The sequence below is a fragment of the Psammomys obesus genome, unplaced genomic scaffold (assembly GCF_907164565.1).
Source record: "Psammomys obesus unplaced genomic scaffold, mPsaObe1.curated_primary_1811, whole genome shotgun sequence".
NCBI lineage: Eukaryota > Metazoa > Chordata > Mammalia > Rodentia > Muridae > Psammomys > Psammomys obesus.
Window position 1 is genome coordinate 124,409 of NW_026596396.1, and position 24,832 is coordinate 149,240.

Here is a 24,832-nt window from a genome sequence, read left to right on the forward strand (position 1 = left end):
GAGCCTGTGACCTTAAACTTATTTTCTCCCTATGATTCAATGAAATCTGAAAACGAAATGGTACTACTTGGATTACATTTGTTTTGCTTGTTCCGAACAATTATATATTTCTAGTGTGTGTAGACTTAGACCTATAGCCCTTAAGGCAAAAGCTGTGCTGAGATAAGGAGAATGCAGGAGAGGGCTGACATACATTTGCAAGATTTCAGAGGGTCTTAAAGACTCATTGGGACAATTTTCCCTCCTCAGCCCACATGCTTTTAGTTTGATTACTCAGTGGAGGGGGTCAGGTGGGTTGGGCTGCCATTCAGGACAAACAGTCCTTCCCAACTCCATTTTGGCCTTGGTAATAGCATTTTAATTTTCCAGATAAGGAAAATGAGGACAGAGCTATGACTTGTCCCAGGTTATATATCCAAGTGCCTCTGTGTGTTGTCTACCGAGCAGCCTTAACAATGAGAACTATTTCACAGAAGTGTGGCTTTCTGTCAACTGCTCCAGTTAGGCCCCACCTCCACCTCTCCCCACAGACTCCTTCCGCGCCCTTACCCATTTTCATGACACAATGTGAATAGCTAAACTTTAGAGATGCTTCTTGCATACCTTCGTAGTGCCTACTAACTCAGAAAATTCTCAACATCTGTCATCACTCTCATTTTGGCTGCTCCAGCCAACATTTGTCATCACTGTGATTTTGGCTGCCACCAGCCATAGTTCATTACTAGCGTTTACTTCGGGCTAGTCGGCTGCAAGGCTGCGCTACGTCATCGCCAAGCGCGGTGCAGGAATCTCGGGAGAGACGTCCATTCAGAACATCCTAGCTTCTGTGATTTGCTCTCGAATCACCGCACAGCACAACCGTTGCGGATCCGTAGGGATCCTAAGGTGACTGGCCTGGAATTAAGAATGGCAGCCAAAGTAATCAGAACAACAGCAGCGGCAGATGAGATTGGGGCGCGGTGATAGAGCCAGGGGCAGATCCGGGTCTCTAAACAGTGAGTCGCCCATCACGCAGGCGCGGTATGACGCGCTCCTCTGGTGTGCTCGCGAGAGGTGGGGGTAGGCTGGGTATGGGCAGGCAAATTAAAACGCTCAGCCCTGTGGAAAAGAAGGGATCACGTGCCAGGGATTTTTCCGCGTTAAGTAAGGGCAGGGTTTGAAAAAGAGGCAGAGCTCAGGGAGTAGGGCGGGAAGGATTAGCTCACGTCACTGGCTGGGCGGGAATTGGGCGGAGGCTTGTAACCGGCTGAGGGTGCTGGGTTAAACGTTAGGTGTCTGGGAAGGGGGTGGGGCCTGGTAAATTCTGAGCCAAAGGGGCAGTCCCCTGAGCCTGGGGGCACGGTGAAAGGCTCAGGGCAAGCTCCGAGGGAGTGGAAGGTGTGGGTTCGGCCCTACAGGAGGGTGAAGTTAAAGGGGTCTTTTAAGGGTGGTGCCGAGGCCGCTGCAGCCTCCTCTGACGAACTGGGAAGGTGGTTGTTATCCGAGGAGACAGGCTGAGGTGGGCAGGTTGCAGAAGCCGAGCGTTTCGGGCGAGGATTAGAGGTATGAAAGGATGTGGGAATTAGAGGGGTGGGGGCGATGATTGGAAAGGTCAGGCCTTAGAAGAGCCTGATTGAGCCGGGGGTTATACCTCGCTTAGGGAATAGGCAAGATGTTTAAAGAGAATCGTGTAAAAGCAGGGAGGTCCAGAAGAACGGACGGGACCAGGTTTCCTCCATAGGAGAAGATGGCCTTGAGGGGTGGGGTTTAGAAGGCATAGGAATGGACCAGCCTGAAGGATGTGCTCTAGAATAGGGGTCAAGGCCTGGAATGGGGCAGGGATGTGGGGTCCTCTGGACATTCCAGCTGCCTTACTGTCAACTACACCCCTGCCAGAGCCTTGCCAGGAGCAAAGGCTCTTCAGCCATGACCTCCATCGGCCAAGATTCTTCTACCAGGCAGCGAAGGAGTAGGCGTGATCTCCAGTCGCCTCCTCATGACTCCAATACCACTGTGGTGAGGCCCCAGACCAGCCTTGGAGGGCGGGGAAAGCCAGCCAGCCAGCCATGTCCAGACTCTGATCCTTCTCTCTAATTGGCAGAAGCGAGGTATTAAGAAGGGTACTGTACCCAACTCCAGCCCCAATCTAGCGGAGGTAAAGAAGAAGGGCAAAATGAAGAAGCTCAGCCAAGCAGTTGAAGACCTAGCCATGGGGCTTCAAGGGCTGGTGAGAGAGGCGTGGGTGCAGTTTGGCCTTCTTTACCAAACATAACAATGGTTTACCCCATCCTGGACAGTGTGAGTTGTTTTCTTGATTGGGACCCTGAACAAATCTGTGCTTCTTTTCCCCTGCAGGATCTGATCCCCAAGACAAGACTAGTGGTTGGTACTGGATTGGTGTTTGATGAGCAACTAAATGACTTCCACTGCCTTTGGGATGACAGGTGAGGCTGGGACCTCCAAAACCTAACACATTTGCCTATCTCTTAAGCAAGAGTGAATCTTTTCTTATCCTAGCCTGTAGTCTGGAATCAGATGGTATAGGGAGGTGGGGATCATTCTTGAAAGAGTTCTCTTTTAAGCTAATAAACATTTATCGAGTGTCTAGTGTGCCAAGGGTTGGTGATATATGTAAACAAAAGAGAAATCAGAAAGTTGTCAGAGTCCACTTCTCAACTGATTGGTGAGCATGAGGGCAGATCATTAAACAGCCAACTGCTGTATAAAGTGTTTAATGAAGACAACATGACTTGGAGACTCCATAATGGGACTCCATAGCCTAGGGTATCCTGAAACTCTATGTAGCCTAAGCCAGCCTCAAATCTTTGATGATCTTGCTGTGTTAGTATCCTGAGCACTGAGATTACAGGCATGAGCAACCAAATACTTGGCTAGAAGTGTTTGTTAGAGTGCCCTGGACTAGCTAGCATGCAGGATCCCAGAACCTTGCTTGAGGAAGAGACATTTATGCAGAATATACCCCTCGTTTGCTCTACTTAAAAAAAGTCTGCTTATCCTTTTTGGCTCTGTATCCACTATCTGGCTTCTCACTGGTCTCTGCTTCTAGCCTCGACATTGAAGCCTAAAAAATATTTAGGCTCCTCAGTTAAAGTCTGAATTCATTTTTTTTTAATTTATATATTATTTATACAGTGTTCTGTCTGCATGTACACCTGGATGCCAGAAAAGGCACCAGATCTATATGGTTGTGAGCCTTCATGTGGTGGCTGGGACCAGAGCTCAGGACCTCTGGAAGAGCAGACAGTGCTCTTAAGCTTTGAGCCATCTTTCCAGCCCAAAGTCTGAATTCTTTATCCTGGTCTCTACAGTTCTATGTGATTTGGCTCCACGTCCCCCTATTCAGTCAGTCATCTGCTCATTTGCTTCAGTTCACTTTACCCACACTGGTCTCCTTGCTATTCTTGCAGCATGCCAGGTACCCTCTAGCCTGGGGTCTTTACCTTTGGCTGATCCCTCTTTCAACTTCCACAACTGGCCACTACCTTTCTCCCATCTGATCTTAGATATCTTACTATCCCCTGCCATTGTCTTTTTACACTGCTATTTACAAATATAGTAGCTATCTCCCATATCCTGACCTAAAACTAACTGATGATGTCAAAAGCCTTCATTTATGGTTTGCATTTGTTGAGGATTCAGCAGTGCGGCAAACAAAACTGCCTTCAAAAGTAATCAAGAAGTGACTAATACAGGGTTAGAGCAGTACCAAGGTAGGAGGGAGAGTAAAGTTTGAATGTAAGGGGTATTTCCATTTTTAATACAGAAGGTATTGCTGACATTTGAGTAAAGGTACAAGGTCTAAGGGAGTGAGCTATGGAGTTATGGAAAAGAGTGATCTAGGTATGAAAGACAGTTGGACTCCATGGACCTGGCTGAAGGGTATGTGGTTTAATTGAAGACCGAGGAGAGCATTGCAGTTGAGACAAGTGAAGATGGAAGCATGAGGGAAAAAAAAAGAGTCAGAAATGGAATTGGAGACAGATTTTTTTTTTTAGGGCCTTCTAAGTGTGATAAAGATTTTTTTTTTACTTTAACTATGAATGGAATCAGAGCTATAAAATGGTTTTGAGTAGTAGAATTTTCACCACTGCCTGCCTGCAGTGTATAAGAGGGACTGTCGGGGGAGTGCAGATGTAAGGAGGTTCTGGTGAAGGCGATGTGACAGACAAATCTGGAGGTTCTGGTGGCATAAATTGTGGGGAGGAAAGTGTAAGACTGCAGAAATGACAAGAGGAAAGGCTGATGCTACAGGAAAGGGGTGAGCAGCTATGAGAGGGTGGATGGGAGATGTGACAAGAGCAGCTACACTCCCTAGCAACATGCCTATCTGTGTTTGCCTGTTACTGCATCTTTACCTCCCCAGCTTTCCTGAAAGCCCGGAGCGGCTCCATGCAATAAAAGAGCAGCTGATCCTGGAGGGCCTCCAGGGGCGTTGTGTATCCTTTCAGGTAAATCCCCCAGCCTACAGGTGGTGGGAAGGGAACTGGCAGGACCTAGGTATGGTCTATGCTCTAGTTCTTTATTCCTTATGTCTCCTCAGGCCCGGTTTGCTGAGAAGGAAGAGCTAATGTTGGTTCACAGGTGAAAACTTGGGAGCTTGGTGGGGGGCGGGAAAGAGGATGCCCTGGCCCAAACAGGACAGAGTGACTGCTTTGGGATAGAATCCCATAGACTTGTCTGGCCAGCCTTGGACAAGTCCCTGAGCATCTCTGACTCTTCATTGCTAAAACAAACAACAAGCAAACAAAAAACAACAAAACAAAATAAAACAAAAAAAAACCCCAAACACCCAAGTTCCAGCCAAGTGTGATGGTATATGCCTATAATCCCATCACTTGGGACCTGAAGATGAGAGCTTGAGAAATTCAAGACAAGTCTCAACTACAAAGCAGGTTCAACTTGGGTTTCATGAGATCCTGTCTGAAAAAGCCTTCCTTCTTGCCCCCAAAGAAAAGAAATCTAAGTCCTCCGTGAAGGTCGATGTTTGTGTCAGGTACCTGACAGCATCTTACAGATCATAAGCCTGTGATGGGCTAGTGTTATTATAATGTGCCAGTGTGATCAGGAGGGTTGGGGGTGTGTTCTGTAAGAACTGAAAGGAAGAGGCCTGGTACAGTATGGCTCACAGAAGACTAGCTGGGCAAAGGGAATATGTGAGCTGATCTTCAAGAGGCAAAAAGGTGGGTGAGTCCAGCGAAAAGAATAGCTGAAGAAAGGGAGGAACACAACTGTAACGGTATAGTCAGAGTCAGGGAACAAAGTATACAGCTGGAGATGAGGGAAACTAGAGAAGAAATAGGGACTGTGGCGTAAATCCCAGCCGCACCCCTAGGTTAACTATGGATGCCTGATTTGACTTGTGGTCTAGTTTGTAGAAAGTGTGGCTAGGAAGTGAACAGGGCTCTAAATCCTATCCCTTATCTTGTGTCTCCAGCCTGGAATACATTGATCTTATGGAGACAACCCAGTACATGAATGAAGGAGAACTTCGCATACTAGCAGGCACCTATGATTCAGTTTATCTGCATCCGGTATGGATGAGAACTGTGAGGTCAGGGTGTGGCAGCAATTCTGGGGTCTCCCATCTCTATGCCAACCTCACTGTGGGAAAAAGAAGTGAAATAGATAGAACAGTGCTTTCTCTCTCTCAATCTTTCTCTGGTTTTCCAATGTCTCTAGAACTCATATTCATGTGCCTGCCTGGCCACAGGTTCTGTCCTCAGGCTGGTCGATGCAGTCCTGGGGGCTGAGATTCGGAATGGCATGGCTGTCATCAGGTAGGACTCTCAAGAATTTGGCTTACATTTTTTAACAGATCTTTTCACATAGTGGTGCATGGAGGTACATGTTGTAATAACAGTGTTTTGGATGCTGATGTTGAAGAAAGGCTCAGGAGACCAAGGCCATTCTCAGCTATATAGTAAATTTGAGGCCACCCTGGGCTACATAAGACACTTCCTCAAAAAAAAAAATGTAAGATGTGTTAACTTGGGTATGATGTCTTCATGTGATTGAGTGAAATGGCACAAAGTGGAGTTCAATAAAAATTCTCTCTCCCTCCTATCCTTGAAAGGTGGTCATTGTAACTGGTAACTTCTGTGTTCTCTCACAGCGAGTCTTATTCAATTAACAGCTAATGAGTATCAATAGTCTATTGAGTCACAAGGACATATTTCTTCTCTGTCTGGGACATCTTAAAATCCAGATGCAGCCAACAAACTGTCACATCCCAAACTTTAGTTCAAAAGCATTTTCTGTTTTGTTGTTGCCCGTGGAAGGTCATAGAACATCTTGTCATAGCTGACTTCCTAGAACTGATAAGATGCAGAAGATGACGTTTTCATCCACAGTCCATTTTTTAACCACCAATGGCAGTAAGCACATGGTGCCCTCCTTTCCATTCTGTGCATTTTTAAAAACTTGTATATCTTTGAAAACTTTTTCTTAATAGTATTTGGGTCATCCTTGAGTGAGATGCCATTGTGCAAATATACTCTGAAGTTAGTTACTTCCATGCTGGTGGGAATTTTGGTTTCCTCTGCTTCAAACAAATACCATAACAAACAACAGTGGCACATTCATAAAGACAGTACTTTTTATTACATAGGTTTCAGCTAAGCGCACACAGCAAAATGACTGGGTGTGAAAAAGTATGCATGGATAGCCTTTTGTTGTTGTTGTTTTGAGACTTTTTCTGTGTAGCCTTGTCTGACCTGGATTCACTTTGTAGACTAGGCTGGCCTTGAACTCAGAGATCTGCCTGTCTCTGCCTCCCGAGTGCTGGAATTAAAGGTGTGCATTACCATGTTTGGCTTTTTTCACCACACCTGGCTTTTTTTTTTTTTTTTTTTTTTGTGAAACAGGGGATTCTTATATATTCCAGGCTGCTCTTGAACCATAAGGCCTCCTACTTTAACTAGTATTACAGGCATGAGCCACATGCCAAATGGGGTGTGTGGGTACATTTTAATGGTTATGTTCAAATCTCCTTTGATGAGAAAGCATTGGATTGGGGATGATGAAGCTTCAAAAGCCACAGTTACTCAGTTGCTGGCAGATTTATAGACTCTCTCCTGGAAGAACTGGGAGCATGGGAGAGTCTATCTCTTTAGAGGAAGAATCCCAAATCTGTTGCCTTCCCTTTCCTGCTTAGGCCTCCTGGACACCATGCCCAGCGCAATCTTATGGATGGGTATTGCATGTTTAACCATGTGGCTGTGGCTGCCCGCTATGCTCAAAAGAAACACCACATTCAGAGGTCAGTAACAAATGACAGGTGGATTGTGGGTAGCATGAAATGGGGGTGCCACGGTCTAGAATGTTCCTTCATATGTCACTTGATCCCCTTGCACGGAGCTCCCCTCTCTCTTTGCTCACAGGGTTCTTATTGTGGATTGGGATGTGCACCATGGTCAAGGAACACAGTTCACCTTCGACCAGGACCCCAGGTATATCCCTAGTCACACCCTAAGTACACTGCTATTCCTAACTACTTCTAACCACAAGGACCAGCGATAGGGGCTTGGAAGGAGGGGAAGTCATTCATATTCATTGAGTTGGGAAATGTATTGCTTCCTGGTTGTCTACTGTCTCCTGATTTCACTCTGAAACAGGAACTGGAGTTCCCATTTTACAGGCTGTGAAACTGAACCTTACAGGTTACAATGTCCCGTAGAGAAGTGAGAGAGGTAGGATTTGTGTTAAAAGTATTTGGTCTTTTTTTTTTTTTTAAGATTTATTGGTTTATTTTATTATCTATACAATGTTCTGTCTGTGCGCCAGAAGAGGACACCAGATCTCAGTATAGATGGTTGTGAGCCACCATGTGGTTGCTGGGAATTGAACCCAGGACCTCTGGAAGAGCAGCGAATGCTCTTACCTCTGAGCTATCTCTCCAGCCCCATATTTAGAGATCTTGTTCAATAATTTACTCCTGAACTGGAGTGGTGATACTTTGTTGTTGTTGTTTTCAATTATGACAACACTTCAATCTATTCTTAAAAATTAAATAGGGCTGGCAAGACGGCTCAGCAGGTAAAGGTGCTTGCCTGACAACCTGAGTTTGATCCCCAGGACCCACATGGTGGAAAGGAGAAAGAACCAATTCCTGCAAGATGTCCTCTGACCTCTATATACATACCATAGCGCGCGCACGCACGCACGCGCACACACACACACACACAATAAAAATAAGATGACAGTTTAGGTTATAGCCTCAAATTTTTATGTACATGTACATATTTATTATTAATAATACACTTCGAGTAGTATAATCCCCCATATTTTCACTGGCATATCTAACTGTGTATTGGGGACACATCATGTTGGTGCTACAAAAGCATTTTAGTCTTTGTACAGACTATAGAGTGTTAAAGCGTGGTGGCACACATCTTTAATCCCAGCAATCAGATAATTGGATTAATGCAATGAAATACTCTAGAGTTTTTTGTTTTTGTGTTTGTTTGTTTGTTTGTTTGTTTATTTTAAGATAGGATTTCTGTGTGCAGCCCTGGCTTTCCTAGAACTAGCTCTGTAGATCAGGCTGGCCTCGAACTCACAGAGATTCACCTGCCTCTGTCTTCAGAGTGCTGGGATTAAAGGCATGTACTGCCACTGCCTGGGATGTGCAATTTCTAATAGTAGATTGATGAGTCATGCAGGTCAACATGTTTTAAGGTCTGGTATATGCTGCCAAACTTGACTCCAGAAGGGTGCCAATTTACCCTTCCTTGTGACTAGGAGGTATATAATAAATAGTAGTTTTATCTGGCTTTTCATCTAATTGATTACATAGAATCTACTTCACCTGTTAGATCTTGTGATCCTTGATACTATCCAGACGCTTTGTTCTTTAAACATTGCTTTCCTATTATTTCCCAGCACTTGGTGCTGATGACAGTTGTCTTTTTCATTTCTTTCTGAGTTATCTGTTTTTCTTTCTGAAAGGCTGTAGGTTCTTCTCTTTCCTGTGTGTGTCCCACATGAACTCTGGGTCCTGTTACCTTCTCTTTAGCATCGGGTTGACATTTTACATCTGCAGCCTGACATCTCTCCTCTGTCTTTGCAAATGTTCTTTTATTAGATCTTTGGTAATTATTTTCTCTGTTCTCTCAGATTCCTGTTAAAGGTTAAACTGCCTGGGTTGATCCTCTGAGTTTTTGGTTTTGCTTTTTAATTAATTAATTATGATTTTGTTTTGATTTGATTTTTGAAACAGGGTCTCTAGCTCTGGCTGGCCTCTTAATTCTCTTTATAGCTAAGGTAACCTATTATTTTGAAATGGGGTTAGGAGGTTCCTTTGACACTCCAGGCCCAGGGCTAGTGTGTAACTGTCTGCCCATGGAGTCCACCTGCTAAAAGTTCACAGGTATCAACTCTGTCTCTCCACATGATGACAGGGAGCCCAAGACCTTTGCCACATCTGCCTCCTCTAAACAGATCTCTTTTGTTTCTTTGCTAAATCTTGTTTAAGATGAAGGTTCAACTAATCCACTTTATTCTTAGAGGTTTGTTTGGTTGATTGGTTTGGTTTTGATTTTTCGAAACAGGGTTTGTCTGTATAGCCTTGGCTGTTCTGGACTTGTTTTGTAGACCAGGCTGGCCTCAAACTCACAGAGATCCGCCTGCCTCTGCTTCCCAGAGTTCTGAGATCACAGGTGTGCACCACCACAGCCAGCTCTTTTTCTTACAGTTTTAACTTAATTTTTATTTCTATTCTCTGTCTTTTGAGTTCTGACTTCCTGCTCTAAACCCTCAGTCTTAAGGGCTGGTCTGGGTGGTTTGTTTGTTTGTTTGTTTGTTTTCAGTTTGCACTCCTGCTCCTCCTGCCTCCACCTCCTGAATGCTGGGATTATTCCATGTGCCACCAGGCCTGGTTTATATGACACTAGAGATACAACCTAGGGCTTCCCAGATGGTAGGCAAGCATTCTACCAACTGGGCTACATCCCCAGTCTTGTATGGCTTTTTAAAAATAAACCTTTAATTTTTTTTTATTTATGTATATGGCTGTTTTTCCTGTATGTATGTCTGTACCATGTGCATATCTAGTGCCCTCAGAAGCCAGAGCAAGGGTATCAGATTCCTTGGAACTTGACTTACAGACAATTGTGAGTGGCCATATGTGTACTGGAACAACAAACTACACTCTTAACTGCTGATCTCTCTCCAGCTCCCCTCTACGACTTATTTTATATTTCCTATCACTTTTTATTTTTGCTCAGTTTCCAGAGATGGCCTTCATTCTGTGTGTAAGCCTTCCTTTTGAATGATGTACTCTGACTTTTTTTTTTGAAACAGGGTCTTACTATGTAGCCCAAGCTAGATTTGAGCTTACTATCTATACTCTAGGCTGGCCACCAACTCGAGATCCTCCTACCTCAGCCACCATCCATGACTAGACTTTGTTTTGATCATCACAAGCATTTTCTTTCTCTCTTGTTTTATACCCCCTCATGCCTAACCTTGTTTTTATAGAATAAGAATTAAAAGTACTTTAGCCTGGCTTTAATCCTAGCACTTCGGAGGCAGAGGCAGGTGGGTCTCTTGAGTTTGAGGCCAGCTTGGTCTATAGTGAGTTCCAGGAAAGTCAGGACTACATAGGGATACTCTGTCTAGAAGTACGCCAGAAGTGCGTCAAGTTTTCTTCCATTCCATGTTGTATATCTCTTCATTCTTAGGCTAACTAAATTACCTTCTTGGTGCTTCTCTTTTACACTGGCGCTTTCCCCTAAATGTCTTCTTTTGGCTATTTATACCTCAAATTGACGGGCTGTTCTTGGGGCCATCATGGGATTACTATACTGTGCTATTTTTAGGTCTGTGTTCCTAAAAAGCATATTTGCCCAGAATGGAAGCAGAAAGCAGAAAGCAGAATGTCTCCTGATACAGATCTCAAGTTTAGGGACTGTGAGAACCAATCCAGGCATGAGGTTGGATTTTGCGAATGTGTATGTGTGGGGGCGAGACACATAACATCTTTTAAAAATTAATTTTATTTTTATTTGTATATGTGTATGCCATGGGTATGAATGACTGCAGATATAAGAAGAGGGCATCAGCTCCTCTTAAGCTGGAGTTAAAAGAAGTTGTGAACTACCATATGGGTGCTGGAAGCTGAACCCAGGTCGCCTGTAAGAGCAATAAGTGCTCTTAACCTTTGAGCCATCTCTCCAGCTCCCAACATCTTTTTTTTTTTAACTCCTTCAGCCATACCAAAGGTATATCTATTTCACTTATTTTCCAATATAGTTTCTGGCTTTTTCTGTCATCTTTGCTATTTTAAAACATCACTAATTTTTCTGTTTTTATATTTTTAAATTTCTTCCACTTGATTATTTAGTTTGTGGCTTCCTCCACCAAATTCTTCAACATTAATAAATTCACTGACCATTTATTTCATTCATATCTATACCCTTTACTGTACTCCTATTTTATTTCTGCATAAATTCTAGAATGTGTCTTTAACAAATAGGGATTTTTTTTAGAAATGGCAAGGCTTTGGGTTCTATACCCAGCATTAAAAAATGAAAACAGGGGGCTAGAGAGATGGCTCAGTGGTTAAGAGCACTGGCTGCTCTTCCAGAGGTCTTGAGTTCAATTCCCAGCGACCACATAATGGCTAACAGCCATCTGTAATATGATCTGACGCCCTCTTCTAGTGTGCATGAAAACAGTATACTCATCTACATAAAACAAATAAATAAATCTTTAAAAAAAATGAGAACAGTGTTACGACAGTATCACATCTAAGAAAATGAGTAAGAATTTAATAAGCTTTTTCAGGGGAAGGTAAAATGGGGTCTTGTTATGTAACTTAAATTGTCCTTAAATTCTCAATCCTCCTGTCTCAGCTTCCAGAGTGCTGAGATTATAGATGTGTATTGCCATAGCTGGCACCTTTACTATCTGTTACCTGGAATATCAAAAAGGTAAAGAGTGACTATACTCTATCAGTCCATTGTTATCCTTGAAGTTGATTGAACTTATTATAAAATATTCTTTTGGAGTCTGGAGAGATGGCTTGGTCAATAAGTTGCTTATGAGGATCTGAGTTTGATCCTCCCAACCCACATTTAAAAAAAAAGCTTGGAATGGTAGTAAAAACTTAGAATCCCAAGTGATAGAGTGGCAGAGCCACTGGGGCTCACTGACCAGACAACCTAGCCTATCTGATGAGTTCCAAGCCAAAGAAAGACACAAAAAACAAGGTGGATGGTTCTGGTGTAATAACATCCAAAGTTGTTCCTTGTCATTTACATCTTGCATGCACACACATGTGTGTGTGTATGCACATGAACACATATACACACATCTATTGGGCTATGTAAAGCCCTCAATTCAGTACATAGCACTATAAAAAGTAATCAGTCAATAAAAATAAAGTCCTCGTCTGTGGGTACTCTATAACTAGTTTCCATGGGTGCTAGTTGTATTTTGAGTCAGGGTTTCTCTGTGTAGTCCTTTCTGTCCTGAACTCACTGTATAGACCAGGCTGGCCTCAAACTCACACAGATCCACCTGCTTCTGCCTCCCAAGTTCTAGGATTAAAGGTATGCACCACCATACTTTGTGGGTGCTGGTTTTTCTGTTCTCTGACTGAGAGCTCTTGTGGAGTTGGTTTGTTCAAGTCTTTGCTTATTCTGAGAATTTTTGTTCCCCAGGCTAGTTATTTTCCTCTACTCTTTGCTGAAACTTTAACGCCAATGTCAGTGTCAGAAACTTTAAAATAATACAATTAAACAAACAGAAACAAATAATCGGTAGTTCTCTGTGAGTTCAAGGACAGCCAAGGCTACATAATAGAGACACCCCATCACCCCATAACAAAACCAAAACAAAGAAATCACCCTCTACCAATGCAAGACTAGAGCTTTGTACGGAGATTTCATTCCCCATTCCAAAATATTTTCCTCAATTTTAAGAATCTTTTTTACATCGTTTACTTTCACAGATATATTGTCAACATATCTGCAGATGTCTCTCTTGAATTCCTCTAGATTCTTTGCTCACCACTACTTTTTTTCTTTTCCCATAAGAAGGAGAGGGGATGCTGCCTCACAGTACTGAAACAAGGCAAGGTGTAGTTGATCAGCTAGATGGTAACTGGATAGACAGATGGACAGATAACTGATAAATTTTGTTTTCCCCAAGTAGAGTTAGCCTCCCAGAGCTTCTGCCATGCTTTCTGTTGGGATCATGTCCTTTTAGACTCATCATGAACATCTTGCCTTTTTAGCAGGAACCTATTAGTGTGTCTTATCCCAGAACACGTGTATACATGACCTCTCAGTGTGAACCTGTAGATTTTATCTTTCTCGTCAGAACCTGCACATTGTGTCTTTTCAGCATCAGTTTTGTGTGTTGTTCTTTCTCACCTATGAAATAGAAGTAGTAGAAGTGGCTTTGTGAAGTACTAAGGAAGGATTGTCCTCACTGACTTTATAGCAGTCTTAGTATTCTGCACTTTAGCACCCAACACAAAAACAAGTCCCATCTTAACTCATTCCTGGCCTCTGCACCTCTCCACTTCTTTCAATGGAATCACTAGGTTCTCCTGCATGGACTTGTGGCTCTTTACAGTTCTAACTGGTTTCTGCATTTAAGTTCCCCCATGACTCCTGTGGACCTCCAGTATCAAATGTTGTTAATCTTGGAAAAATAACACTAGGGGGAGCAATGAGAAGAGACAGGACCTACAGTTTCTCACAAGGTCAGCATTGCCCAAGTTCTTGGGTAGACTCAGTAGCTCTGGGGACCTTAGTCTTGAGTCTTAAATTAGGTAGCCTATTTACTGCAGAAGGGTTCTGGGGTTCTGCTGGGAAATCAATGAATATGTAGAAAAAGAATGGGTAAACCATTGGGAGATTAATGAATGGAGAAATGAATAAGTTGGTGAGTGTGTGGGAGAGTGAGTTAATGGAAGAATTATCAGTATACACTGAGAATTGGAAAAACTTAGGAGAAAGGGAATGAATTGAGTAGCTGGTAAAAACTTGCTGAATAAACCCCTGAAGCTCTAAGTTGGGAGTCTTAAATTTGACTCCTCAGTTCCCTTGTTTTTGTTTTTGTTTTCTATGTAGATTGAGTTAACACATGCTAGTCAATCATCCCTCAGCATTTCTTTTCTCTGCCTCTAGTGTCCTCTACTTCTCCATCCACCGTTATGAGCAGGGACGGTTCTGGCCCCACCTTAAGGCTTCTAACTGGTCCAATACAGGTTTTGGCCAAGGCCAAGGCTATACCATCAATGTACCTTGGAACCAGGTCAGTGTCTGCCCGCCTAAAGTGAGCCTAGCCCTGCCTTTCCACTTGTTCAAGAAAGGTGACTGATGACTGTCACATCATGCTTCTGTCTCTGCAGGTGGGGATGCGGGATGCAGACTACATTGCTGCTTTCCTCCACATCCTGCTGCCAGTTGCTTTTGAGGTCTTAAGAGATACAGGAAATTTGGGGATGAGGGTAATAATGAGGGATGATCCATAAAGGCAGGTCTTCTTACATAGTGTGTTCCCTTTCTAAGTTTCAGCCTCAACTGGTCCTGGTGGCTGCTGGATTTGATGCCCTCCAAGGAGACCCCAAGGTAAGGCAGGTTCTCTGAGGTGTTAGGTGGGCAAGTGGGAGTACACTAAGCTTTCTGTCACTCTTCATGTCTCCCTAGGGAGAGATGGCTGCCACTCCCGCAGGATTTGCCCACCTAACACATATGCTCATGGGTCTGGCAGGAGGCAAGTTAATTCTCTCTCTGGAGGTGAGTAGGTCACCTTAATCTAACCTTGTGGATCCTAAAGGGCTTAGAATTTTATATTTGTTTGTTTGTTGTGTGTGTACATGTGTGTACTATACATGCATGGTCAGAAGACAACTTGTAGGAGTTGGTACTCTCCTTTCACCATGTAGATTCTTTTGGGGAATTGAACTCACGTCAGACCTGACAGCAAGCCCTCTTATCCTCTGACCCACCTCACTAGCCCACAGGAAGGCTTAAGAGCAGATGTTTTGGGCCTTGGGGATGGAGTTAAAAGGTAGAATACTTAGCTAATATAAGCAAAGAGTTCATTCTCAGGACCACTAAAAACAAAACAAGAGCTTTCATGTATATAAGAAGTTCCTTGGGGCTGAAGAGATGGATCAGTTGTTGAGAGAGAGAGCACTTTCTGCTCTTACAGAAGATCTGGGATTGATTCCCAGCATGGTGGTGCACAGCCATCCAAAACCCCAGTTTCAGGGGATCCTGCAGGCTTACACATGGGACACATACACACATGCAGGAAAAAACATTCATAAAGTAAAAATTCCTTAAAAAATTTTAATGGGATTTTTAAAATTGTTCCTGGCTCAGCCTTACTACTTGATAATTCTTTGTGCCTTTGTTTCCTTTATGTCAAGTTGGCAAAATGATAATGGTATTCACTTGACATCATTGTCCAGTAAATTAAATGAAGTCATCATCTAAATTTCTTGTTGCTTGACATAAAGTATGTACGCAAATGTTGTTCCTGTTATCAGTATCCTTCCTTGGTAATATTAGCCCTCTGTTTGTCTTCCCCAGGGTGGCTATAACCTCCATGCCCTGGCTAAGGGTGTCAGTGCATCACTCCACACCCTTCTTGGAGACCCTTGCCCCATGCTGGAGTCCCCTTGTGCACCTTGTGCAAGGTGAGCCTCGGGGGGGGGGGAAGAGGGGAAAAGAGAGCCCTTATTGCCTGAGGTGGGGCAATTTCATCACATTTCTGCTTCCCCCAACCCTAGTGCCCAGACTTCGATCTCCTGCACTCTAGAAGCCCTTGAACCTTTCTGGGAGGTCCTTGTGAGATCAGGTAGGAGGTAGGGAATGGGCATGATCAGCATTAGACATGGAATGATCTATGGGGGGGTGCTCTCTTCTACATCCCCTTTCCTGGAATGCCTTGGTGGGAAGGCTTGTCTGGGTTTTAGGTCTTATGTCTGGGCCACACTTGTCTCAGAGTGATGGGATCCAGATTCAGGAAGTAGGGTGTCTGAGCCCCTCTTTATAGTTGAGCCCCAGGAGGAAGATGCAGTGAAAGAAGACAGGGTAGAAGAAGAGGAAGAGGAGGAAAGACCCTGGGAATCTTCTGCACTGACAATGGATACATTGCCAGTGTTCCAGGATCGCACTGGGCTGGTCTATGATGAAAAAATGATGAGTCACTGCAACCTATGGGACAAGTATGCAGTTAGAGGGCTGGGATAAGTGGTGGTTGGGTCACTCACCTCACTCACTAAACCCCTGGCTCTGGTTTCCTCAACTACTAGTCATCACCCTGAGACACCTCAACGCATCTTACGGATCATGTGCCACCTGGAGGAGTTGGGCCTTGCAGCACGCTGTCTGATCCTACCTGCACGGCCTGCCACGGACAGTGAGCTCATTCGCTGCCATAGGTTAGACCCTATGCTAGGGGTAGGCCAGCTGAGGGACTATGGGGAGGTTCTATTAGGACCTAGGGCTCACCTCCAAGTTGGGTGGAGCTACTGCCCATCTAGAGTGGTCCAAGTTCTTATCTGAAGATGAATTGTGACTTGCTCCTCTGTGCCTTCAGTGCCGAGTATGTGGACCGTCTCCAGGCCACAGAAAAGATGAAAACCCGGGACCTGCACCGTGAAGGTGCCAACTTTGACTCCATCTACATCTGCCCCAGTACCTTTACCTGTGCGCAGCTTGCCACAGGCAGTGCCTGCCGCCTGGTGGAAGCTGTGCTTTCAGGAGAGGTGTGTCTTCGCTAGGTGCCAATGCAGTCTGGCTGAAGAAATAGGGTCCTGAGGAAATAGAGAGGGCCCATCTTCCCCTACTTAGGAGGACAGAGGCAATAGAATCTCTGTTGGGAGGGACAGCTCAGAGTGGGTGCCCTACTGTCTGAGCAGATGGGAGAAAGGGAAGGGAAGGACAAGAGTGAGGGCCAGAGATCCAGTCTTTTTTTCTCCAGGTTTTGAATGGCATTGCAATAGTGCGCCCTCCGGGACACCATGCCGAGCCAGATGCTGCTTGTGGTTTCTGCTTTTTCAATTCTGTAGCTGTCGCTGCTCGCCATGCCCAAGCTATTGCTGGACGTGCCCTGCGGTAAGGGCTCCCCAGAAACCCCAAAACCTAATCTTTACAGAGACCTGAACACCACTCCTTTCGCCCCATTCAGTCTTACTTTCCAGACCCATGGTACACTTCTAGGAGCTTTCACAGAAACAAGAGTCCACTGGGCAGCACTTCACTACGAAAGACCCAGGAGGGTTATATTCGTGCCTCCTAGTCATGACATCTAGATGCTTAATAAAGTATGATCAAGGGTATCACGCCAGCATTACTGATCCCTAACAGGTCATTCCAACAGAACCCAACCCATCTCTCAGTGCTTACTCCAAAAGACCTGGGATTTGACCTGTGACACTTAGCCACACTGGAGCCCTGTTACCTTGCCAGTCCCTAGAAGAGTCTAGAGCCTAACCCCAAGTACTTGCTCAGGCCCATGGTAAAGCCCTTGGAAACCAAAGTTGGACCTTCATCCTTACAATGATGGCAATGCTTTCTTAAGATATCCATGGTCCCCAGGAGTTGAGCTAGCCATAGCCCTCTCCTGGGCCTAAATATCCCAAACTACTAAAAGGAGATATCTCCCTCCCCAGGATCCTGATCGTGGACTGGGATGTTCATCATGGTAATGGAACTCAGCACATATTTGAGGATGACCCCAGGTGAGGGATGGAGCTATGGACAAGACTGTAGTGTGGGAGGGTGCTGAAACATCCTGCAGGGATTTGTGTAGTCTCTAATATGTCATGGTCCCTTTCTCATCCCATCTTCTCCCTGGCAGTGTACTATATGTGTCCCTGCACCGGTATGACCATGGCACTTTCTTCCCCATGGGGCATGAGGGTGCCAGTAGCCAAGTAGGCCGAGCTACAGGTGTAGGCTTCACTGTCAATGTGCCCTGGAATGGACCCCGCATGGGTGATGCTGACTACCTGACTGCCTGGCATCGTCTGATACTTCCCATCGCCTATGAGGTAAAGCTCTGGTCATTATATGATATCTGTGCAAGAGGCAGCACATCTCTGCCTCCCCGGTATGCATGTTTGACTACCAGGTGACTGATCAATGATGGCTCTTATGACATAGGTGGCAATGATGGCCTTACGTGTCTGTCTGACCATGCAATATGGCTGCATGTGAGTGGCCTCTCTGTATGACATTTTATATGTGAACAACTGTCCCGGCTATGTGTATATATGCCTTTTTAATCTGTCTGCCAGCATGAGTGCATGTCTGAAAAGGGGATCCATAAGAGATGCCATCTCAGTGGAACTGTGTAAAACACAGGCATGGGATTGGATACACTATGGATACATGTGTGTAATATTGTATAGCCACTGTCATCTACTTTCTGTATGTGATAGGTGTGATATCATATGTGACTGAATGCTGATGTCTTATAATAACCTGAGAAAGACCCTCTGAATGTGGGAGTATGTTGGCATACTTTTTAAACTTTTATTTGCATTTCTTGTATCTTTTTCTCCCTACTCTACCTCAATCCCTTGCAACACCCCAGCAGCAAGTAGAAGAGAGAAAGGGTTAGTGGGAGAAGGGTTGCAGTTCTTTCTTAGCTGCTTGCTCCTGGTCCGGGTCATTGGCTTCCTTGGAGCCAGTCCAATCCCCGTTCAGTAGCTCTCTATCTTGTTTCATAACAGCAACCAAGAGCAGCAAGGAGGAAGCAGGAGCAGCATTGTTCTTTCTCTGATCTCCACACTCCCTGGGCTCTGACATTTATTCTCTCCAGAGTCCTCAGATTCAAACTATTTACAGCTAGCAAAGAGCTCCTCTCAGAGCCTGCATGAGGCAAATAGTCTGCTCCCATGGAACATCTGAATCAGTCCCACATCCCACACTTGGGACCAAAACAAAACTATGTTTATATCCATAACAGCAGTCTGTAGTGGGATCATCGTCCATGTATGTCTGACTGGGTTTGGCTGTCTATATGTGGGTTTCTGACGGCTCTGACTCAGGGTGGCCTGGCTGTGTGTGAGCTGGGGGCAGGGCCACTGGCATGTGTGTGACTGATGGAAACAGTGAAGACACAACTCTGCAAGCCTGGACTAAGGGGCATGCTTTTGCATCTGCATGCACAGGTGACAGGAACTACCCTTTATGTGTAACTGTGTGCAAGTGATTGCCTCCTGTGGGCAAGAGCAGTGTATCTATAGCCATAAAAACTGTGGTGATGATGTGGACATCATTGTACCAATGCGGGGGTGGCTGTATGTTATTGTCCCCGTGAGAAACCAAGTATATGTGTGTGACTGGCGTGACTTGCAGTCCTGTCAATGTGAGACTGTCTGATTGGGAGTGGAGCTGTGTGACACTTGTATAAAAGCCTGTATCATGTGCAAGTGTGGCCCAGGTTTGACCCTTGTGTGTGAGATAGAGGGCATGTCTCTGTCTCTCTGTTTCTCTTGTCACTATCTCTTGCCATCTGAGTCTCCATGTATCTTTCTCTCTGTGATCCATAGCTATCCCATGACTCTATATTACGCCTCCTTCTGTCAATTTATAGTGTTTCTCTCTCTCTCTGTCTCTCTCTCTCTGTCTGTCTGTCTCTCTCTCTCTCTCTCTCTCTCTCTCTCTCTCTCTCTGTGTGTGTGTGTATGTGTGTGTGTTTGTGTAAAACACACGATCTCCTGGGACTGGAGTCCAGACAATTGTGAACTGCCATGTGGGTGCTTGGAGTTGAACCCTAGTCCCCTGGAAGAGCAGCCAGTGCTCTTAACTACGGAGCCATGTCTCCATTGGGGAGCCCCTCTCCCAATATCTTGAGTTTCTAGAAGGTATACTTTTGTCTCTGACAGCCTGGCCATTTCTGTTTTTCCTAATGTTCCTGTCTTGTGCTCCTTACTTTCAGATCCTCACATCCTCTAGATTTTGACTTGCACTTCCGTGTCTTCATTTGTCCTTGTTTCCATCACTTATTGCCTATTCAAGCCCTTGTGCCATGTTTCTCTTCTCTCCTTACCACAGTTTAACCCAGAATTGGTGCTGGTTTCAGCTGGCTTTGATGCTGCGCAAGGGGACCCACTGGGGGGCTGCCAGGTGACACCTGAGGGTTACGCCCACCTTACACACCTGCTGATGGGCCTTGCCAATGGCCACATTATCCTTATTCTAGAGGTAACTCTTTCTCGATCCCTCTTCCCATGGTGGGAGGGCAGTCTGGGAGAGTTGGCTGTGTCACTCAGGACAGTTTCTGAAATATCCTTTGAATACAGATAGACCTGGGATTGTTGTCTCAAACCAGATTTCAGTAAGGATAGTAGCAGCATTTGAAGCTTTTCTTGAGGACTCATTACATGTAAAGTAGTCTCTGGACTTTCTTTTTTTTTTTTAAAATACTTTCTTTCTTCTTATTTTATGTGCTTTGGTATTTTGTCTGCAATGTATGTCTGTGTGAGGGCGTCAGATCCCCTGGGATCGGAGTTACGGACATTTGTGAGCTGCCGTGTGGGTGCTGGGAATCGAACCGGGGTCCTCTGGGAGAGCAGCCAGTGCTCTTACCTGCTGAGCCATCTCTCCATCCCCGTCTCTGGACTTTCTATGTCTTACAAATTTACTTGGCAAAACAGCACTGTGAGCTACAGTCTGTTTAACTCATTTTCCTCTCAAGATCAAAGGAACTAGCTGGGTGTGGTAGCACATACCCATAATCCCAGCACTTGGGAGGAGGAGGAGAAGGTGGGAGGATCAGGGTCATCCTCAGCTACATATCAAGTTTGACGCCTGCCTGGGCTGTATGAAGCCCTATTTCCAAAAGCCCTCACTCATCAAAACAAACGAGGCAATCAAGCAGAATAGTAAATAGCCTGATGTCACACATCTAATAATGGCAAAATTGAGACTTCAACATCTGGCTCTGGAGGTCTGCTTTTCACCATCATCAAATTGTTCCTAACATGTTAGAGAGACTAAGTCAATTCACAGACCTTTTGTAAATGACTAATGCCTCCAACCCTGTGCCTGGGTTTCCTTATCTACAGATGGGGCTAGCTAATCATAGAGGCACTCCTGGTATACAATGTTCACTAAAAAGATGCTCTGTCTTTCTACCGTTACATCTTTCAGTCATGAACTTAACCCTTAGCAAGCTTGGGTGCTGTTTTCATAGATGAAGACAGTCAGTCACAGCAAAACCCACTGGCTTCCAAAAAGTCCCACTGAATGGTTTGCCCAGGACTGATTATGGAAGGCTAAGGGTGGTAGGGAAGAGTGTGAGCTAATGTGAAGAACTGGTAGTTCGGTGGTAAAACTTGTGTACCAAGGGCCTAGGTAATGATAATGATAGCAACAACTTGGACTATTTTGTCAGCCCAGGTTCAAATACTAGCACTGCTTCTTCAATTCTTGTGACCTCAAGCTCTATGTATAAAGAGTAGAAACAGGTTTCGATCAAGTTAGACAAAATTCAAGTTAAGGGATCATACAGATAGAATGCTAGTTGTTCCTGTCCCAGGTCACAACAGGGCCTTTCTGGGATCTGTGTGCATTTGTATGGGTCAAATCTGTGCTTTATATGATGTGTGGCCAGGGATCCCTGGACAGTGTGAAGACAGGTATGGCAGAAGGGCATGTTTCTGTAAATACTAAACACCTGTCATTGTGAGGATTGTGTTAACATGCATAAATTATTTAAAATAGGCTCTAGCTCACAGCAAACAGTAAATGTAAGCTATCATTTGTTAATATTATTGTCAGTGTTGTTCCTGTTATCTTGCACTTGACAGCACAATTTACATTCCCTCCATAGCTCCCTCATACACTGAATACTGCCTTTCTTACAAATGTGTCCCACACTCCTTTTTTTCTGGGTACTATCCTGCACTCTAGACCTTCAGTGCCCTAGAAAAAGGAGAGCTAATTGGAGATTCAGGATATTTAACCCACCCTCCAAACTTCCTGATGAACCCTCATGGAACCCTTTTCTTTCCTTTTACAAAGGGTGGATACAACTTGGCATCCATCTCTGAATCTATGGCTGCCTGCACCCATTCCCTCCTTGGAGACCCACCACCCCTGCTTACCTTGCTGCGACCTCCACAACCAGCAGCCCTGGCCTCCATCACTGAGACCATTCAAGTTCATCGCAAATACTGGCGGGGTTTGCGGATGATGAGTGAGTGGACATAAGAAATCAAGAAGGGCAAGGGAATTCTAAGAAGGGAGGGAGGATCAGAGTCAGTAAAGGGGGTGGTATCCACACTCATGTATCTTTCCTATTGTTCCAGAGATGGAAGACGAAGAGTGTTCTAGTTCTAAGGCTGTCATCAAGCTGCTCAGAACAGCCAATCCTGTGTCACCTACAGGAATGACCACACCAAAAGGAAAGGTTCCAGAAGCAAACACGAGGACAACTACAGCAGTGTCACTTGCAAAAGAATCTACTCTAAGCCAGGCTAAATCAAACACAGCTAAGGAAGTGCTTGCTCAGGGCCAGTCCTCAGAACAAGCAGCTCGGGTCAATACATGGGACCCTATGACCTCAGAGGAGACTGTGGGAGGAGCCACAATGGACCAGCATGCTTCAGCGGCAGCTACAAAAACCATACCTAACCAGACCACCTCAGAGGAGGCGGTGGGAGAAACTGAGCCAATCCCAACCCCTCCAGCCTCAGATGAAGTCAAGCAGAGCACAGGTGCTTCACCTGTGCAGGGAGCCACAGCCCAGCAGACCCTTGACCAGCTGACTAAGAGTCTTGGCACTTTGGAACTAAGCAGTGGAGCTCAGGTAAAACCCACTACCCCTGGGCAGAGGATAGAGGGGGTAGGAACTGGTCTTTGTCATATACATCTTTTTCTTCTGTGTTTCCAGGAGGTCCCTGAATCTGAGGAGGGCCTACTCGGAGAAGCAGCTGGATGTCAGGACATGAATAGCTTGAGGTTGACACAAGGATTTGGGGACTTGAATGGCCAGGTGAGCTCAGGGAGAACATGGGGTTTGGCTGCTGTTTACTGTCTATTCATGCTTCCAGATAGGTGCATATGATGTATAATGGAGAGGTGGAATCCTTTTCTTACTTAGTTTCTCCTACCCACTCTAGGATGTATTTTATGCTGTGACTCCACTATCCTGGTGTCCCCATTTGATGGCAGTATGCCCCATTCCTGCTGAAGGCCTAGATATGGCCCAACCTTGTAAAACCTGTGGAACACGGCAAGAGAACTGGGTGTGTCTGACTTGCTATCAGGTATGGGGCAAAAAAAAAAAAAATTGGGTAGAGGCTGGCCCGGCAGCCAACTTCATCTGGTTCCAAGCAACCCAATAATCACTTTCCAACCTCAGGTATACTGCAGTCGTTATGTTAATGGCCATATGGTCTGCCACCACGAAGCCTCTGAACACCCACTGGTCCTCAGCTGTGTTGACCTATCTACCTGGTGTTATCTCTGTCAGGCTTATGTCCACCACCAGGTGAGCCTGGGCATGGCGTTGAACCCATTCACACTGAGCTGTGTCCTCCTCCAGCCCGTATCCCTTCTGTCATTTGGTGAGGGGAGAACACAGATTCTTTTGCATGGCTGCCCCATGGGTATTTTCAAGAGGGTATAGAGTAATCTAGGAGACATAGTAGTTGAGGGCTACAGTGATAACAAACTCTTCATGGCTAAAATGGAAGCACCCTCATTTTCACTTTTTTCTCACTTCTTTCTCAGGATCTCCAAGATGTGAAGAGCGCTGCCCACAAGAACAAGTTTGGGGAGGACATGCCCCACTCACACTAAGTCCTGAAACATGCTGCCTCTTTGCCTTCTGAGGCCCCAGACAGCAGTTCACTGAAACCTGTACCTTGAATGAGGGTGGCCTCACTTTCACCCATCCTGAATATCCTTTGCAAGGTGCTTACTTAAGTGCAAATCATTTTAAAAGGACTGATGTTCACTTGCAGATATGCCCATGCCGACTGCCTGCTCGGGGAACATCACTGTTCTACCCAGAAGGAAAGAGGGACAGCTTAGTAGCTCTGAGAAGGAGCTGAAACCACAAGGATGACATTGAAGGAGACAATTGGCAGTTGTAGCAGGGTTGCGTATTTAATAAAACTTAAGTTGCCATGAAACCTGAAGAAAGCTTCTTTTTTTTTAATTTAAAAACCTGTCATTCCCAACCATCACAAGTAAAGGAAGGAAGGGAGGGAAGAAGAAAGAAGAGGTCTTCATCAAGTCAGCTCTGTCCATACATTGCTCTCTGCCCTCCTTCCCCCAAGAAATCTGACTAGGCAGCTAGATTGGTGCTGCTGAAGACTAAATAGTAGACTTCATGAGAAAATTAGTGTCCACCATAGAAACAGGAGTCTCATGAGGCATGGTGGTGCATGCCTTTTATTCCCAGAGTTTTAGGCCAGTCAGAACTATGTGGTGAGACACCCTCCCTCCCTCTCTCTCTCTCTCTCTCTCTCTTCTTTTTTATGGTTTTTGGAGACAGGGTTTCTCTGTGTAGCCTTGGCTGTCCTGGAACTCACTCTGTAGACCAGACTGGCCTTGAACTCACAGAAATCCACAGGCATGCGTCACCCTGCCCGGCTGACCCTGTCTCTTAAAGACAAAGTTCTCAATCTGTCCCAGCTGAACTCTAGGGTGAGAAGACATGAAAATTGTGTCTGTTTCCCCATCTATCTCATTGAATTCCTTGGTGAGGGTAAGGATGGGTTTCGTTTTAACTTTGCGGTAGTGGTTGTGGGTGGCATTCTGAGAGAAAGAGTGCAGTGCTGTTAACCTAAGTTGGATAGCTGGAGGGCTTTTCTGGAGTTTTATTCCATATCATGAAAATTGCT

The 24,832-nt window shown here is 45.1% G+C and overlaps 1 protein-coding gene across 6 annotated transcripts; it reads left to right on the plus strand.

Annotated features, from left to right (window-relative positions):
- Nucleotides 1–869: 869 nt before the first annotated feature.
- Nucleotides 870–24,122, plus strand: Hdac6 (histone deacetylase 6). 6 transcript variants are annotated; one of them, XM_055597488.1, is made up of 29 exons: nucleotides 870–995; nucleotides 1,876–1,995; nucleotides 2,081–2,206; nucleotides 2,335–2,423; nucleotides 4,364–4,448; nucleotides 4,541–4,581; nucleotides 5,435–5,531; nucleotides 5,680–5,777; nucleotides 7,154–7,258; nucleotides 7,380–7,448; nucleotides 14,139–14,265; nucleotides 14,363–14,428; nucleotides 14,523–14,582; nucleotides 14,661–14,750; nucleotides 15,552–15,658; nucleotides 15,752–15,819; nucleotides 16,018–16,189; nucleotides 16,277–16,405; nucleotides 16,564–16,732; nucleotides 16,948–17,081; nucleotides 17,639–17,707; nucleotides 17,827–18,019; nucleotides 20,031–20,180; nucleotides 22,002–22,176; nucleotides 22,289–22,788; nucleotides 22,873–22,974; nucleotides 23,102–23,248; nucleotides 23,344–23,472; nucleotides 23,715–24,122. In XM_055597488.1, the coding sequence occupies exons 2-29, from the start codon at nucleotides 1,906–1,908 to the stop codon at nucleotides 23,781–23,783; spliced, it is 3,456 nt and encodes a 1,151-aa protein (XP_055453463.1). In that variant the 5' UTR covers nucleotides 870–995; nucleotides 1,876–1,905; the 3' UTR covers nucleotides 23,784–24,122. The 6 variants fall into 6 exon arrangements, 5 of the variants coding, with proteins under 5 accessions (XP_055453463.1, XP_055453465.1, XP_055453462.1 ...); XM_055597490.1 differs by lacking the exon at nucleotides 870–995 and adding an exon at nucleotides 1,243–1,377; XM_055597487.1 differs by lacking the exon at nucleotides 870–995 and adding an exon at nucleotides 1,310–1,542.
- The last annotated feature ends 710 nt before the right edge of the window (nucleotides 24,123–24,832 follow it).